Source organism: Tenrec ecaudatus, chromosome 15 (assembly GCF_050624435.1).
Source record: "Tenrec ecaudatus isolate mTenEca1 chromosome 15, mTenEca1.hap1, whole genome shotgun sequence".
Lineage (NCBI taxonomy): Eukaryota > Metazoa > Chordata > Mammalia > Afrosoricida > Tenrecidae > Tenrec > Tenrec ecaudatus.
In genome coordinates this window covers 111,047,295-111,061,731 of record NC_134544.1, presented here as the reverse complement: position 1 = coordinate 111,061,731, position 14,437 = coordinate 111,047,295, and the positions used below count along the sequence as shown (strand labels likewise).

Sequence of the window (14,437 nt, the reverse complement as noted above, 5' to 3'; positions counted from 1 at the left end):
AGGAAAAGATTTTGAGGACCATGATGAGAAGGGGATGGGAGGTACGAGGGAAAGGACAGATGAGGAGGAGGGAAAGTTGTTGGGTGCGAGGAGGGAGGAGGAATGAATCACATGGGCATGGGGTCCTGCTGATTGTCACTGTTCTGAGGATGCAGTGGGCTGTTCAACTGTGTATAGTGTGTTTTCTTTGTAAGTAGTGTGTTTCACAAAAGGGAGAAAATAAGAAAAATACATAAACAAAGTTAAGGGAGAGAAGTGCCACCACCTTAAAAACGTGCTGGACTCCTTACCTGTCAGATCTAAACACTAGTCTGAAGGGCTTAAAGGGAGGAAAAATAAAACAGAAACTGACTTGTTATTTTGTGATGCACAAGCTACTTTCAAATAAGCCAAGAAAATAGACCAAAACACATACAAAACTGTGTCCATAGTACATTTCTGTTCTATGTCCCTGGAGAAAGATATAGCTTAGTCAAGTAGTGAGGCGGAGAGGAATGCCCTCAATGAGATGGATTGACGCTGGCTGCCAACAATGGCCTCAGACATGAGAACAGTTGTGAGGATGGCCCAAGACCAGGCAGTGTTTAGTTCTGTTGGACATAGGGCTGCTACGAATTAGGTGGCTTTGGTGCCACCTGACGACACCATTTAACATTAGTAGATGTTCTTCATCTACTCTCAAGTCCTTTGCTAATCTCATCCAGGGTCATGGATTTAAAGTCTTATCTACTAAAGAATCCAGAATCTGTATCTCCAGATTGTCTCCTCTAAATTCCAGAGTAGTAACACCAACTACCCACATGAAACTTCCACTTGGATGCCTAATAAACCTTGTAAACGCCAACAGTCTCTGTGCTGCAGACATCTGACTTACAGACAACTCCTCCTTACTCTTTTTTTTTAGGTGAGTTCTGTCATGACCAATAAAGCAAAATAGGAACAGGCCTGAATTTTTATAATATGGGTGATTTGTCACAGTAACCAGAGTGGGAACAATATAGGCTGAAGCCATGGTATGGGAGGCTCAGAAGAGGTATAGTGAACCCGTTTAGGAGCCAGATGCATGAGACCGGATAGCCACAATGTGAAGAACCACACACAGAATGGTCAACTGTCATCTTTTAGCAGGCAATTTAACCAACTTCCTACTCAAAACAAATTCTTTATCACTTGCTTCAGACTTTCAGCAGCCTTACACAGGATTTCCAAGACTGTCGCAAGCAGGCAGACTCCTCTCTCTTCTACATAATAGCTGGTGTTTTTGAACCACCAACCATGCAGTTAAGAGAACCATGCCCACCTGCTCTGACTGCTCCACAAATTCTTCCAGACGCATTTAGGAATGTTTCTGCCAGGGGCTGCCTGGATAATACATCCATATCTGAACACCGATTCTTCCCAAGGTCTGTTCCATCAGTATCAGTCTCTATCTAAGCAATAGCAACTTCGTCCCTCCATTTGCCAAAGCTAAACCCTTGGCATCCTTGTTTGCCTCCATTTAACTCACAGACACATCCAATCTGTTAGTAAATATGTCCAGAATTAAACTACTGCTCATCCTTTTCCCCCACTGCCATCCTTTCTGGTATAGCCACTTCTAACAACCCTCCCCACTTCTCCCTGTCCACACTACACCACACCCATTGCAGTCTAGTCAGAAGATAGCAGCCAATGAAATCTGTTTTTAAAGTTTAAATTGGTTCGCTTCTCGGACTTTTGGCTAAGATCAAGTCTAGTATATAAACTTTACATTGACATAAATGTATACATAAGGAACCTTGGTGCCGCCATGAGTTAGGCATTGGGTCCGCATTTCAACCTCACCAGCTGTTCCATGGGTGAATAATGAAATTGTCTTTCCATAAAGATTTGCAGTCTCGGAAACCTTATATAGAGTCCCTATGACCCTAAAGCAGTGGTTCTCAACCTTCCCAATGCTGCGACCCTTTAATATATTCCTCATGTGTGGTGACCCCCAACCATAAAATGATTCTCGCTGTTAATTTTGCTACTATTATGAATCGTAATGTAAGTATCTGATATGCAGGATATATTTTTATTATTACAAAATGAACATAATGAAAGCATAGTGACTAGTCACAAAAAACAATATGTAATTATATATTTTGAAATATTTATTTCTAAAAACAGATAAATGAAATTTTGCCTTGAAGACTGGTAAAGCATGGGTAATAGTCTTCACACCCGGTACTCATATGTGGGTGTTTCTGCATGTCATCAGATAAAGGAGCGGAGTCTCAGTGCCTGACACGATGGGAAATATGTGTTTTCCGATGGTCTTAGGCAACCACTGCGAAAGGGTCATTCGACACCACCCCCCCAAGGGTCATGACCCACAGGTTGAGAACCACTGTTGTAAATGAAGTCAGTGGCAGTGGATTCTTGGGTTTGGTTTGGATACGTAGATAATTATATTGGTATAGCCTGATCACTCCAATGAGGTGCCAGAATAATACCAAGATCCCAGAATCTCTCTGGATGTTCCCTTCTACTTGCTACCCTCCATTTTAAGAATAGTCATTACTCCAACTTTCTATAACCTTTATTAGTTTTTCTTGGTTTTGTACTTTATAGAAATAGAAGCATATAGTAAGGCTTTGTTTGTCCCGTACAGAAACAAAAAAACATAGCAAGCACATCTCTCACAGGTCAGATTTTGACCTGAGTAGGAAACAGCTAGCCGTGTCCTACTCAGTGATGGCCGACCACACGGCAAAACACATCAAAAGCTATGGAGTCATCCACCATCTTTGAGCTAGAACAGTGCTGCTTCCTACTCAAGGCAAAATCTAACATGCAAGATAGTTGGTTGCTATTTAATGAATATGCTGCCTTTATATCATTAAGCCATGACTTAACTATTCTGAACCAATGTGGAGCACTGGATTAGCTCTACATTTATGAGATGCATCTGTATTATTGCCTAAGGTTGTATGTCATTAATTTTTGTTGCAGTATTCATTTATTTTGCTTAACTGCATCCATTTATTCAACTATCGTTGGGCATTTGAGAAGTTTGCATGTTGGGGCTTTTATATACAGTGGTACTATGACTATCCAGATAGATACTTATTCTTTGATGCATATAGATATATAAGCATTTCCATTCCCGTATTATTTAGGAACTTACAGGATTATAGGGTATGCCTGTGTTCACTTTTGGTAGATGGTGCCACATGATTGTACCACGTTCCTAGCATAGAAGAGGAATCTTTTTAAAAATGTAAATCAGATTATGCCTCTGTCCCAAATCTAGCAATGACACCATTTCCCTAAATGGTAAAGTCCTTACAGTGACCTGCAAGGCTCCAGCAGGTTCTTATTTCCCTCATTATCATTCTGACCCTCATCTTTTGCACCCTCACATTGGCTAAGTGTTTAACCTGCCAGGCATGATCACATTTTAGGAACTGTGCACCAGTTATGTAGAATGTTCTTCCCTGCTCTTAGACGTCTTTGCTCTAATATCACCTTCTCAGTGAAGTGTAACCTGATCTCTGTATTTAAAATTGCAATCTTCAACAAATAGGAATGAGTGTCCAATCAATTGCATCTATAAATAACTGCTTCCTTTGCCATTAGACCAGAAGAACCAGACGTTGCCCAGCTATCGTTACTGAATGTTTTGTTCAGATAGTCTATACAAGAATCCTGGTGCAAAGAGGAAAACTATGGCATCAAATTACAGAATTTCTAGAGGCAGTGAAGCTAGTTTTCCCAAAACTGAGGAAATTGTTAAACCATAAACCAAAGTCATTTTTAAACCAAACAATAGCTTAATTGGGAAAGAATGCTTGCTTGGAATATTGTGCTATTTTATTTAATTATCAATATATTATGAAATTGTCAACAGCAGTAGAGAATAATGGATTTATGTTAATGGTAGTAAAATTATTTGGAAAAGGATACTAAGGTGCCATAAAAGGCACAACTTGAAGAATATAAACCATGGTCACTGAATTACACATGTAGAAATTGTTGGATTGGTGTATATTTTATATATTTCACCAAAATAGTAACAAGAAATCACTCAAACAGAAAATAACACCCCCCCCACACACACACACATTGTAATACCCACCCCGGTACTCACAGTTGTCGTTCACTCACTCCCTTCCTTCCATGGAGTAAATTCTGAGTCATAGTGGCCCTGTAGGACAGTAGAGCCTCCCTTCACCACCACCACCCCTGGGATTTCCGAAGCCGTCCGTCTGTACGGATGTAGAAAGCCTCGTTTCTCTCTTGTGGAGCCACCTGGAGGTTTCAACTTGCTGACCTTGTGCTTAGCAACCCATCTCAAAACCAGTGACACACCACAAGGGCTCTTTCACAGTTCTCTTGATCCTGACTCCGCCCCAACTCCACCCTCCATTGTCACCTATCACTATTTGATTTACTTAATACGTGTAAAGATACTTATCCATAGCTGTTTTACTGTTCTATTTTAAGTACCTAGAAAAGTAGTTTGCATAGTGTAGTTAATATGTGTTTACTGAGTGAATGGTATGCTGATAAATAACAAAAACTGGGAAATACTGTAAAGTATACGCTCTGCCATTGAGTTAATGTTGGCTCCTAACAGTTCTGTAGGATAGAGTAGAACCGCTCCTTAGGGGTTCCTAGACGGTAAAATTTGTGGGAACAGACAGCCTCGTCATGCTCCCACATATGCAACAAATGTGCTTGAACTGCTGACCTTGAGGTTAGCAATCCAGTGCTTTTATCCATTACACCACCATGACTATTTTCCCAGAGGGTGGTGATAGTATATTTACCTGAAGGAATACATAGAAATGAGGCAACTTTGTCAGAGGAGCCTCAATGGTACAATGATAAAGCAATATTAGACCCAAAAATCAAGGATAATGGAGATGTAAGTACCAAGTCAAGTTGAATACAGGGGGAAGGAGCAAACTGACGGAGGCAACAGTGTTGTATGATCTATTACTTTTGTATGTATGGTCAAACTCACTACTATCCAGTAGATGCCAACTCTTGCAACCCTACAGGACAGGGTAGAATTGCGCCTGTGGATTTCCGACACTTAACTCTCTCTCTTTTTTTTTTACTTTGAACATTGATATTAAGTTGGTTCCTGTACACATCCAAAGGCCCAGCATCTCAGTAGTATTGTGAAGTGGCACAGCTTGTACCAGAGTTAGAAAATAAAAATAAGCAATGCTACATTGTGTGGCTAAAAAACACATGAACAAGTAGTCTTAACAATCTATAAATTTTTCATACTTAAAATCATGATTGAGTTGAAATTCAAAAGTGCGTCTCAATTGCTGAAAACAAACAACAACAAACACACATATTAATTCAAGGGAGAAAATCAATGCAATTGGAGGGATGTGCCAGGTGCCAGATGATGTGGGAATGATGCCGGATGACTTGGGAAATTAGGCAAAGTGGGCTAGCGAGAGTGCAATTCTCTACAGGAGTAGAAAGGCTTATTTTTATCCCAGGTTTGAGAGTAGTCACTTTAATATATTTAATGGCTTCCGTTTTTTTCCCTTTATATGTATCAGTATTTCACAGTGAAAATTTGCCAGTGCTGGACAGTCAGGGAGTTGCGTTCACGCACTTTGAGGAGCATAGCGGAGAGGAGGATGCTAGCTAGATGTTCACGGGTCAGAGGAAAGGGCACGACTACATTTGTGAAGAGAGAGGTGTATATTTGAAACTTTACCCCCTTTTTTGACTTCCCAGAAGGAAAGGTTCTGAGAGTTTGAACAGAAACAGAGAATAGTGGACAGGATTGAAATGACCAATGATACTAGGTTTCATTAGCTGACAAAGGGGAGGTTGGGCTAAGAGTCAATGGGGATTGGTTAACCTCTGATCTGGTAAAAGGTCCGTCGCTGCTGCTTCTGAAAATGGAGAGAAGGGGTGAGGTAAGTTAGTAATGACATGAAAAGAGTTCAGTTTTATGTTAAGAAATAGGGTGAGGTCAGGTTCTTCAAAAACTATGAGATTCTCCAATGACCTCTGTAGAATATAGGACAGGTTATTCACCCGGGGCACCATCCTCAAAGGATACTTGGACAGTGTAGGGGATGAGTTAAGGTTGAGGATGCAAAATTTATAAAGATGCTAGTCTGAGGAAATGAGACTATGATAACAGGGTTGGGTCAGGAGAAAAAGAGACCATGCAGAAGCAGAACATGTGTAACAGAAGAAAGGAAGCTAAGGATAAAGATTAAATAAGTTAATACATATAAAACACTGAATCTACATAGTACATCGTAAGCACTGTGTAGCAGACAGCTATGCTCCCCGAAATTATGATTTTATAGTGCTTACTGTTAGGCGTCATTCAGTAAGGAGCCCTGGTGGTGCAGTGGGTACGAGTTGGACTGCAATCAGCATGGTCCGCAATTCAAACCTACCCAGCTCCTCTGGAGAAAGACTGGGCTTTCGACTCCTGTTAACTATTAGTCTCAGAAACCCACAGGGGATCTCTATGAGTCAGCATTGACTCGATGGCAGCGAGTTTGGTTTGGGGTTATAGCATGCTATTGACTTTGAATAAATTACAACTTATCGAGTGGTAACAGCCAGTGTACCTGGTGCTTTAAATTTATACTTAGATTTTTAGGGCAATACTATGAGATTTAATTATTTGAACTAAAGAAAGGTGAAACTCCAAGAAGTAAATTCCTTGTTGATAATAAGTAAATCTATCACATAAACATACATTTTTGAATACAGGATTTTCTTCCAAGTGTGCAACAAATCAGTCATTTTCATTTCCTATATTTTTGTCAGTTGTTAATTTCTCCCAAACTCTTTATTTATTTCATATAAAGAAAAGCTCTCCAAAAGTTTAGTCTTCCTCCCCTCTTTTATCTTGTAACAGAAGCTTATCTTTGGTCTCCTCTCTAGTTGTGCTTGCCTAGAATGCGCTGAGACTTAGGAAGAAGTGTAGCATGTACAAAATTAACCTCCTTAAACCTCTTTACTTTTCTGCTCTCCCGAACCCATGGCCTAACTTTCCAGAATTCATGGGTATGCGTGAGAATGTCATCCACCACGTGTCAGTATTTGTGTCCAGGTTAAAAAGAAAACATTTTTTAACCAGGAAAAAAGAAAGTAAAACCAACAAATAGTTCATACTTTATTCACCCAGGCTGTCATTTGCTTGAAACTTAACTCCTTGTGGTTGAGGAAATGCATTCCTTAAGGATTGAGGATGGAGAGAGGATCAAGTTTTAGAGGTGTACTTCAGTCCAAATTCTGAAAATAAATAAATGTTCCACATACCCAGTCTGTAGAAAGCTCTGGAAGACAGTGGGAGCCCGCAATTCCTCTGCAGAGTATCTGGTCAGAGAAAGCCTCTGAAAGATTCCCTCTCGACTAAGCCAAGGGGACTCGACCAGCTTTACTCAGACAGATTATTATAAACTTGATTATGGCGAATCGAACCATAGTATAATGTAATAGTCAGTTGACCTCTCCTTTGATTTGCTCTAGGATCAAGTGTTTCTTGCTTGTTCCACACCAGAAATTTTTTTCTCTGGGTTTTAAAATATTGACGGTGGTCTTTTCTTTCTTACTCTTTATTTTTATAGTCTTTATATTATTATTTTCTTCTTGCCATTTTGTTTTGTTTTTATCGTTTCTGTTGGGTTTCCCGGTTTGTGAAGCACAGAGGCGTGGATTCATAATAACTGATGTAATGGTTTTAGGGATGTGGGGGTGCCATGTGGGGACAGGGGTGGGGGTTAGGGTAGCCAACACTGAACATGGGAGAGGGAGTATTAGAACTGATTGTGATGGTGTGTTTACAACTCTTTTAAAAAGTCATTTAACTATGGAAGGGTATGATATGTTAATACTGTATCCAAAAATATAACAACAAAACTTGATCAGTGATTACCATGGGTGATAGAGGAAGAGCTTTTGCTTAGGGGGCATTGAGTTTGTGTTCATGGTGGGAGAATAATTTGGAAAAGGATGTCAATAATGGTTGCACAGCACAGAGTAAAATCAGTGCTACTGAATTACACGTGTAGAAGTTGTTAGAGATTGTTTGCTTGTATATATTTGCATAATTAAATACTTATTAATAACAATGAGTAAAAGGAAGAAAATGCTCAAGAATTGTGAAAATTGTGCAACTCTTCTTGATGTGATTGAATTGTTGAATTCAACTGTTATAAATAAATAAATATTGCACATAAGCTAAACTTTTTAAACAGCAGGCTAGATAAATAAAATGCTTAATTAGAAATTAGTGCCTGAGGTGTAATTGGAGGAAAGTGAAGATAAAGAAGCTCGTGTTAAATTATGTGTGTATTTCCTTGAACTTTGAATCGCTTCATAAGGAAGTCTGAAAATTCCTGGACTTAGTGCAGTGACGGTGTAAAGCACTCAGTCAGAAACGCTATGAGGAGGATAGGTTTTTTGTTTTTTTTTTCCCCTTCCCTTTCCCGGTGTGGTGCCGGTCACGTGACGCCCATCACGTGACTCGGTCAAAGGCTCTTTTCCTCTTACTGCTGGAAGAGGGGGCGGGGCAGCCACCATTCTCCAATTAGAATTGTTAACGTGTTCTACGCCGTTTCCTTGTTAGATTTTCTTGTCCTCTGCTGCTACTGTAAAAACAAAATGAGTGGTAAGATTTGCTAGCTGTTTTTGAACATTCTGCTTTTATTAAAACCTAGAAAATTTATTAAGCTAAAATGCCGTCTGATTTCCCTTTAAATTGGTGCCAATCGCTGAAAAAATATTTTAAATTGTCTCCGTGTAATTATAAAAAAAGATTGGCGTGTGTGCATAATGGAGCTGATTTTATATCGCTCCGAGTATTTCTTTCCAGTGCCTTTGTTTTATACTACGTTTCTGAAGTCTGCATCAGATTAGGGGGGTGGCGGGGGAGGGGGGATATTGTAAAAGCTTGCTTATCAAGAGAATGTGTAACTGTTCAGCCCGTTGCATTTTATGAATTTAAATTCTTTAACACAAATGCAACGTTTCTCTGTTTTAAGAAATGAAGAAATCTCTTAAATGTAAATCGACAGTAACAAAGATACTGTTAACTTTTACTGGATGACATCTCCTTTTTTAAGTCATTGGCGGCACTTTTTAAGGACTGGAGGAGAGGCTACTTAAATGTTACCTTAAGGCAATTGTCGAGAAGAATCGATTCTTCTATGGGGTGATGGTTTGAATAGATTTTTCCCAAATCAAGTAGATTATTCAAAAGCTACTACATATTTTCATAGTTGTTTAGATAGTACTTTTGCACCAAGTGTAAATTTCATGGTACAAACTATAGCAGATTTAGCTGTTTTCTTGGGACAGAATTCCCCTTTCTGACTACATATAAATCAAAACTTAAAGCATTGGAAAATAAGTTTGGAAATAAAGTAGCAAATCAAACATCTTTTATTAAGTAGGCAAGGTCTTAGAATTTTACTGTAAACACATATAGTAACATTAGACATTGTGGTACTAAATATTGACGTTTGCATGTAAACTGTTCATACAGTGAGGACTTTATTCAGTGCAGATGGGTACTAAAAACCAGTACTTTTAAGTATTAAATATGGTACTGATACTCTTTTTTTGTTAAATCTAACAATGTCTGATGAAGCCACAATTATGAAAATCTGCTTGCTAGGTTGAAACGATTGCTTTGTCAAGAGATAAGTTCATCATCAAACATGGACTTCAACCGGGAATGTCTCCTGCTTCACTTCAGATTGGTCCTGTTTTGATTTTTTAAATGTGTGCTGTTTTGGGTACACTTAAATATAATCAAAGAATAAAATGGATTTAATCAATAATAAGTCTAATTTTAAAAAGCTTCGGTGGCAAAAAAAATCTTTGTTCTAATGATTTAATATGATAGAAGGTATATAAATATTTATTTGCTGTAATCTGTATTAAAATCACAAGTATGGTTTTCAAATAATTATTTTTTTAGCGCTCACCTAAATTTTGCCCATTAAAAAAAAATTTCTAAACCAGTTCTAAAGCGTCCGAAATCTAATGATGGGTATTTTATTAGTTTTATTTAAATCAGTAGAAGTAAGTCATCGTTTTTGCTGATTAAGGCATAGTTGTCCTTATAGTTTACAGACATTAAAACGTAAGTTGTTGAATGAAGCCTTCTTGCCTAGAGATGTAAAGTAGTTCACAAAATTTCTCAATAAACCACAGGGAATACATTGGCTTAAACTTAAGAGTTTGTTCTTCCTTTTCCCCTTGTTTTTCAAGAAACTGAAAGCCTTGATTTTTCTTGGGAACATTAGAACATAGTTCTTAAATCTCAGAGTTCATCGGTTGACAAGAGCAAAGACATATAGCCGTAGGAATGACCCTGTCTGATTTTAATCCAGTTTTACCACTTGGGCAAGTTTATCTTCTCTGTGCCTCAGTCTCCATATCCAAGAAATGGGGTTGTTAATAATAACATTTACCTAATAAAATGACTATACAGAGTAGAGGATATGTGTGGGGGAGGGAGGTGTCCTGACATGAAGTTGGTTTTCTGTGTTGTTGATTACCTCATAGCATTTACGGTGCTTCCTAGGGTTTTCATGGCAATAACCTGTAGCTTCTAGGTAGGTTTGAACCACGTGCCTTTCAGCTAGAAGGATTCCTATGCGCATTTTAGAAGCAAAACCCACTGCTCGTGAAGTCCATGTCCCTCATCACAACCCTACGGGACAGAGTAGCACTGGCCCTTTAGGTTTGGGAGGGCAAATGCTTAGGGGAGCAGAAAGCTCTTGTTCCTGTGGGGAACTGCGCCTGTGCCTCTGAACCACTGACACTGCTGTTAGCAGCTCAGTGGCTAGCCCACTGGGCCAACATATCATTAGCTATTTTACGGAAAGTTTGTCTATTTAGGGAGCTTATTTTAGCTGAGGAATATTTTGCTGGGACGTTATTTGCATAGTTTTTTTAGTTTAATTTGGTACTCTGTAAAGCACACATACTCACTCTCTCTCAGACCCCCTTATTTTCTCTTAAAGTCACGTAAGTTTTGTCCCTGCTAGCTCTTCCCATCGCTTCTGTTTGTCCTCTTCTCATTGGTCCACCTTGTATTCCCCACTTCTTCTCTCCTCTTCCTCCCTCCCCTTCTCTGTACCCTTTTCTCCCTGTTTCCTCACCCTTCCTCTTGCCTTTCTCTGCTCTCTCACCCCTTTCCATACCACTGACTAATATTTCCACCCTGAACCCTATTTTTCTTTTCTCATTCCTTCCTTTCCTTTCTTGTTTCCCCCTTCCCAGCCTCTTTCTTCTGCCCTCCCCTCACCTCTTCCCACAAAATGGGAGAGTGGCTGTAACCCCCCTGCTCTTCATCAGTTCTCAAGTCTGTGAATGTTACCAGTGACATTTGCTTCCCGGCTTACTGTTAAACTTTTCCTTTTTCATATCTTTATACAGAAAATAACAGACATTTTATGAACCCTGTAGATTTAAATTCTACCTGTAAAAGGAGTTCTCTCCCCTATGACATTCTTCATCAGACTCGGGTGTAGACATTACCATATCTATACTTGTGTATAAATGGAGTTTTCAGCACATTTTTAGTGCAGAAAATTAGGTGACTCGGCTGATATTTGGGTTGGCTTATACTCAAGTATATACAGTATTTCCTCAGAAATAAGTAAGGCTCTTTGAAAGGATTTCATGTCAAGTTATTAAAAACTGGTGGGTGAGAGGTACAATGTAATCTAAAGTTGTAGCAAAGAAAGGATCTGAAGGGAGATACTTCCTTAAAGCTAGTAAAATTGTGGCTCCTGGTGCCCTGTGAGGAGCCCTAGCGGCGTGGTGGGTTACACCTTGAGCTGCTAACCATGTGGTTCGAAACCACCAGCCACACGGACGGAGCAAGAGGAGACTCTCCGCTCCCGTTTGGAGTACAGTCTCAGAAAACCACGGGGTTTTCCTAGTGAGGAGTCAGAATTGAATCAATAGCAGTGAGCATTTTTTGAGTTCCTAGGGGAGAAAAAGAGAAATTCAAACATATAATTTGTAGAGGCCTGTTTATTAAGTCTTAAAACATGACAAAGATATGACCAAGACAAGTAATACAGGTGGAAACAATCAGGAGAGGGCCATAAGACTGTCCAAAGCTTCACAGAGACTCTGCCACTTAACTAGGAACAAGAAAACTCACAAAAATCATGATTGGTTACAGAGCAACTCCTCACAGTTGCAGTCAGGACTACAGTGTATAGTCCAGGGTAGTGTAGGCATCTGCTTTTGTAGCCCCTCTGGACCATGCCAGCACCCCCTAGTGGGAGGTATCACCTACCTGAGGATTGCTCTAGCCCAGAGATATGCAAACTGAGGCTCTTGTGAACCATATGCAGCTATTTTGTTGTGTACATACGACTGAAGTAAAATTGAAAAAAAATTTAAAGCATATTATTCAGGTGATGGTGATTTCATTTGTTTGTAAAAATATATTTATGGCTCTTTAGAATTTTTTAAATGAGTGTGAGGAAGATAGGATTAACTTTTCTCCATCAGAAGTTTGCTAACCCCTGCTGTACATCAATGTTTCTAAACTTGCACAATCATCAGAATCACCTGGGATATAGTAAAGTATATTGATTTACTATTGTGCCACATATTAAGGATCTCTAGGATAGCCTGGAAAGCATTTCCCATGTAAATGTTATCACCAGACAAGTTTTAGAAATAATTGTACATTAAGGGTCGTGCACTTCATAATATAAATTCTGTATCTTACAGCAGTGGAAAATTTTTTTATTTTCCTAGTAAAGCAGTCACTATTACCTTGTTGCAAAAAAAAAAAAATCCACCAAAGTCACTGCCAGAGTAATTTCTGACTCATCGTGACCCCATAGGAAAGAGTAGAACTGCCCCCCTGTAGGTTTCCAAGACTATAAATCTTTAAAGAAGTAGAAGAGAGCCTCCTCTTTCTCTTGCAGAGCAGGTAGTGATTTTGAACTGGTGACTTTGCAGCTAATTGCCCACCATAACCCACTGCAAGACCAAGGCTCCTACATTGTTTAGATGAAATACTCAAATTCACATACTGTTTAGATGAAATACTCAAATTCAAATACTGTAACTCAAGTTGTTTTCACTTCGGGCATGTGAAATGATCATGTATTGATATATTTTCTGTAACTCTCTCAGGTCCTGCTCAGGTTCCAATGATGTCCCCAAATGGTTCTGTGCCTCCTATTTATGTGCCTCCTGGATATGCTCCACAGGTATGTTTTCATCTCAGTTTTTCCCTTGAAAACTGTATCATAGCTCAGCTTTGAGTCTGATGAAAAGATGTCATTTGAGTGCTTTAAGATTATCGGTATTAAAGGTATAATGTATCTGTGATAAATCTCTTAAGTATATTTGGAAAGAAGGAAAAGGTATTTAGCTTTATCTTTGGATATTGAGTTACAAAACTGAATTCATTGTACACTTTTATTTCCTTGAATACATTAGTAATGTAAATATGTTCATGTAAAGGTGCATACACTAACACATTTTTAAGTAATTGTGTGTGTAGGAGTAGCCCGAGATAGTGCTTTTCATCTTATTCAGACAATGGCACACAGAAATCGGTAAGAATTATGTGGTACATTATAATAGATAAAAGAGACTTTAGACCTGCAACCCTAAAGGTTATCCACCCTTTCCTGTACACTGGTTGGGAAATTGTGACTTCCAGAATAAGAAATAGCTTATGGTTTGCATGTACAAACTAGATTAAACTGTAAGATGTGCAGTGTCAGTAACACCTACTACTGAGATTCTGTGTGGTCTGCACGCATTGCTTTAAATCCTCTGGAAGCAGCCACCTTCTTTATAGGCACTGAATTTACAGGGAGACTGCAATTTTCTTCATGCCTGAGTATGCCCGGATATTGGTGGGATAGTGCAGTGCATTCTCCACCCACGATAAATCCTGTCGCTGTAAAGGACATTCCTAGGGAATGCAAATGGTTGAGCACTGTACTACCAACCAGAAGACTGGTGCTGCAAACCCACCCAGCCAGGATTTAGAAGAAAGGCCTGGTGATTTAACAGGTAGCCTTGAAAACTCTATGGAAAGTCAGGAGCCAATCAACAGCAACTGGTTACCTATGTGAAGGTGACAGCAGCCGGATGGGTAGAGTGGAACTAATAGTCTTGCACCACATAATATTTGTTTGGGCAAAACCTAATTGCATATATGTCCACGGTCCCACAGGGTTATGATACACCACTCCTATGGAGTTGATTCCAGCTCATAGTTACCTTTATCCAGTTACCAAGACGAAATCTCTACAGGAACCGGTAGCTTTGTCTTTCTCCCTCAGAACTTAGCTGACAGAGCCATCCGGGAATCTGACTGCTATCAAGTCGCTTCCAACTCATCATGACCCTGTGGGACAAGGTAGAACAACCCCTTTAGGTTAGAAAACAATCTTTTTAGGAGTAGACA

At 39.3% G+C, this 14,437-nt stretch overlaps 1 protein-coding gene across 4 annotated transcripts in view; it reads left to right on the top strand.

Annotated features, from left to right (window-relative positions):
• Positions 1-14,437, top strand: part of FNDC3A (fibronectin type III domain containing 3A) — a 201,116-nt gene that overhangs the window by 119,992 nt on the left and 66,687 nt on the right. For 3 of the 4 annotated variants that reach the window (XM_075533280.1, XM_075533279.1, XM_075533281.1), the window contains one exon: positions 13,147-13,223. In XM_075533280.1, coding sequence (XP_075389395.1) covers positions 13,147-13,223 — 77 coding nt within the window. Of the gene's footprint in view, positions 1-8,531; positions 8,639-13,146; positions 13,224-14,437 lie in introns of those variants that run through there. The other variant, XM_075533282.1, reaches the window with a different exon arrangement.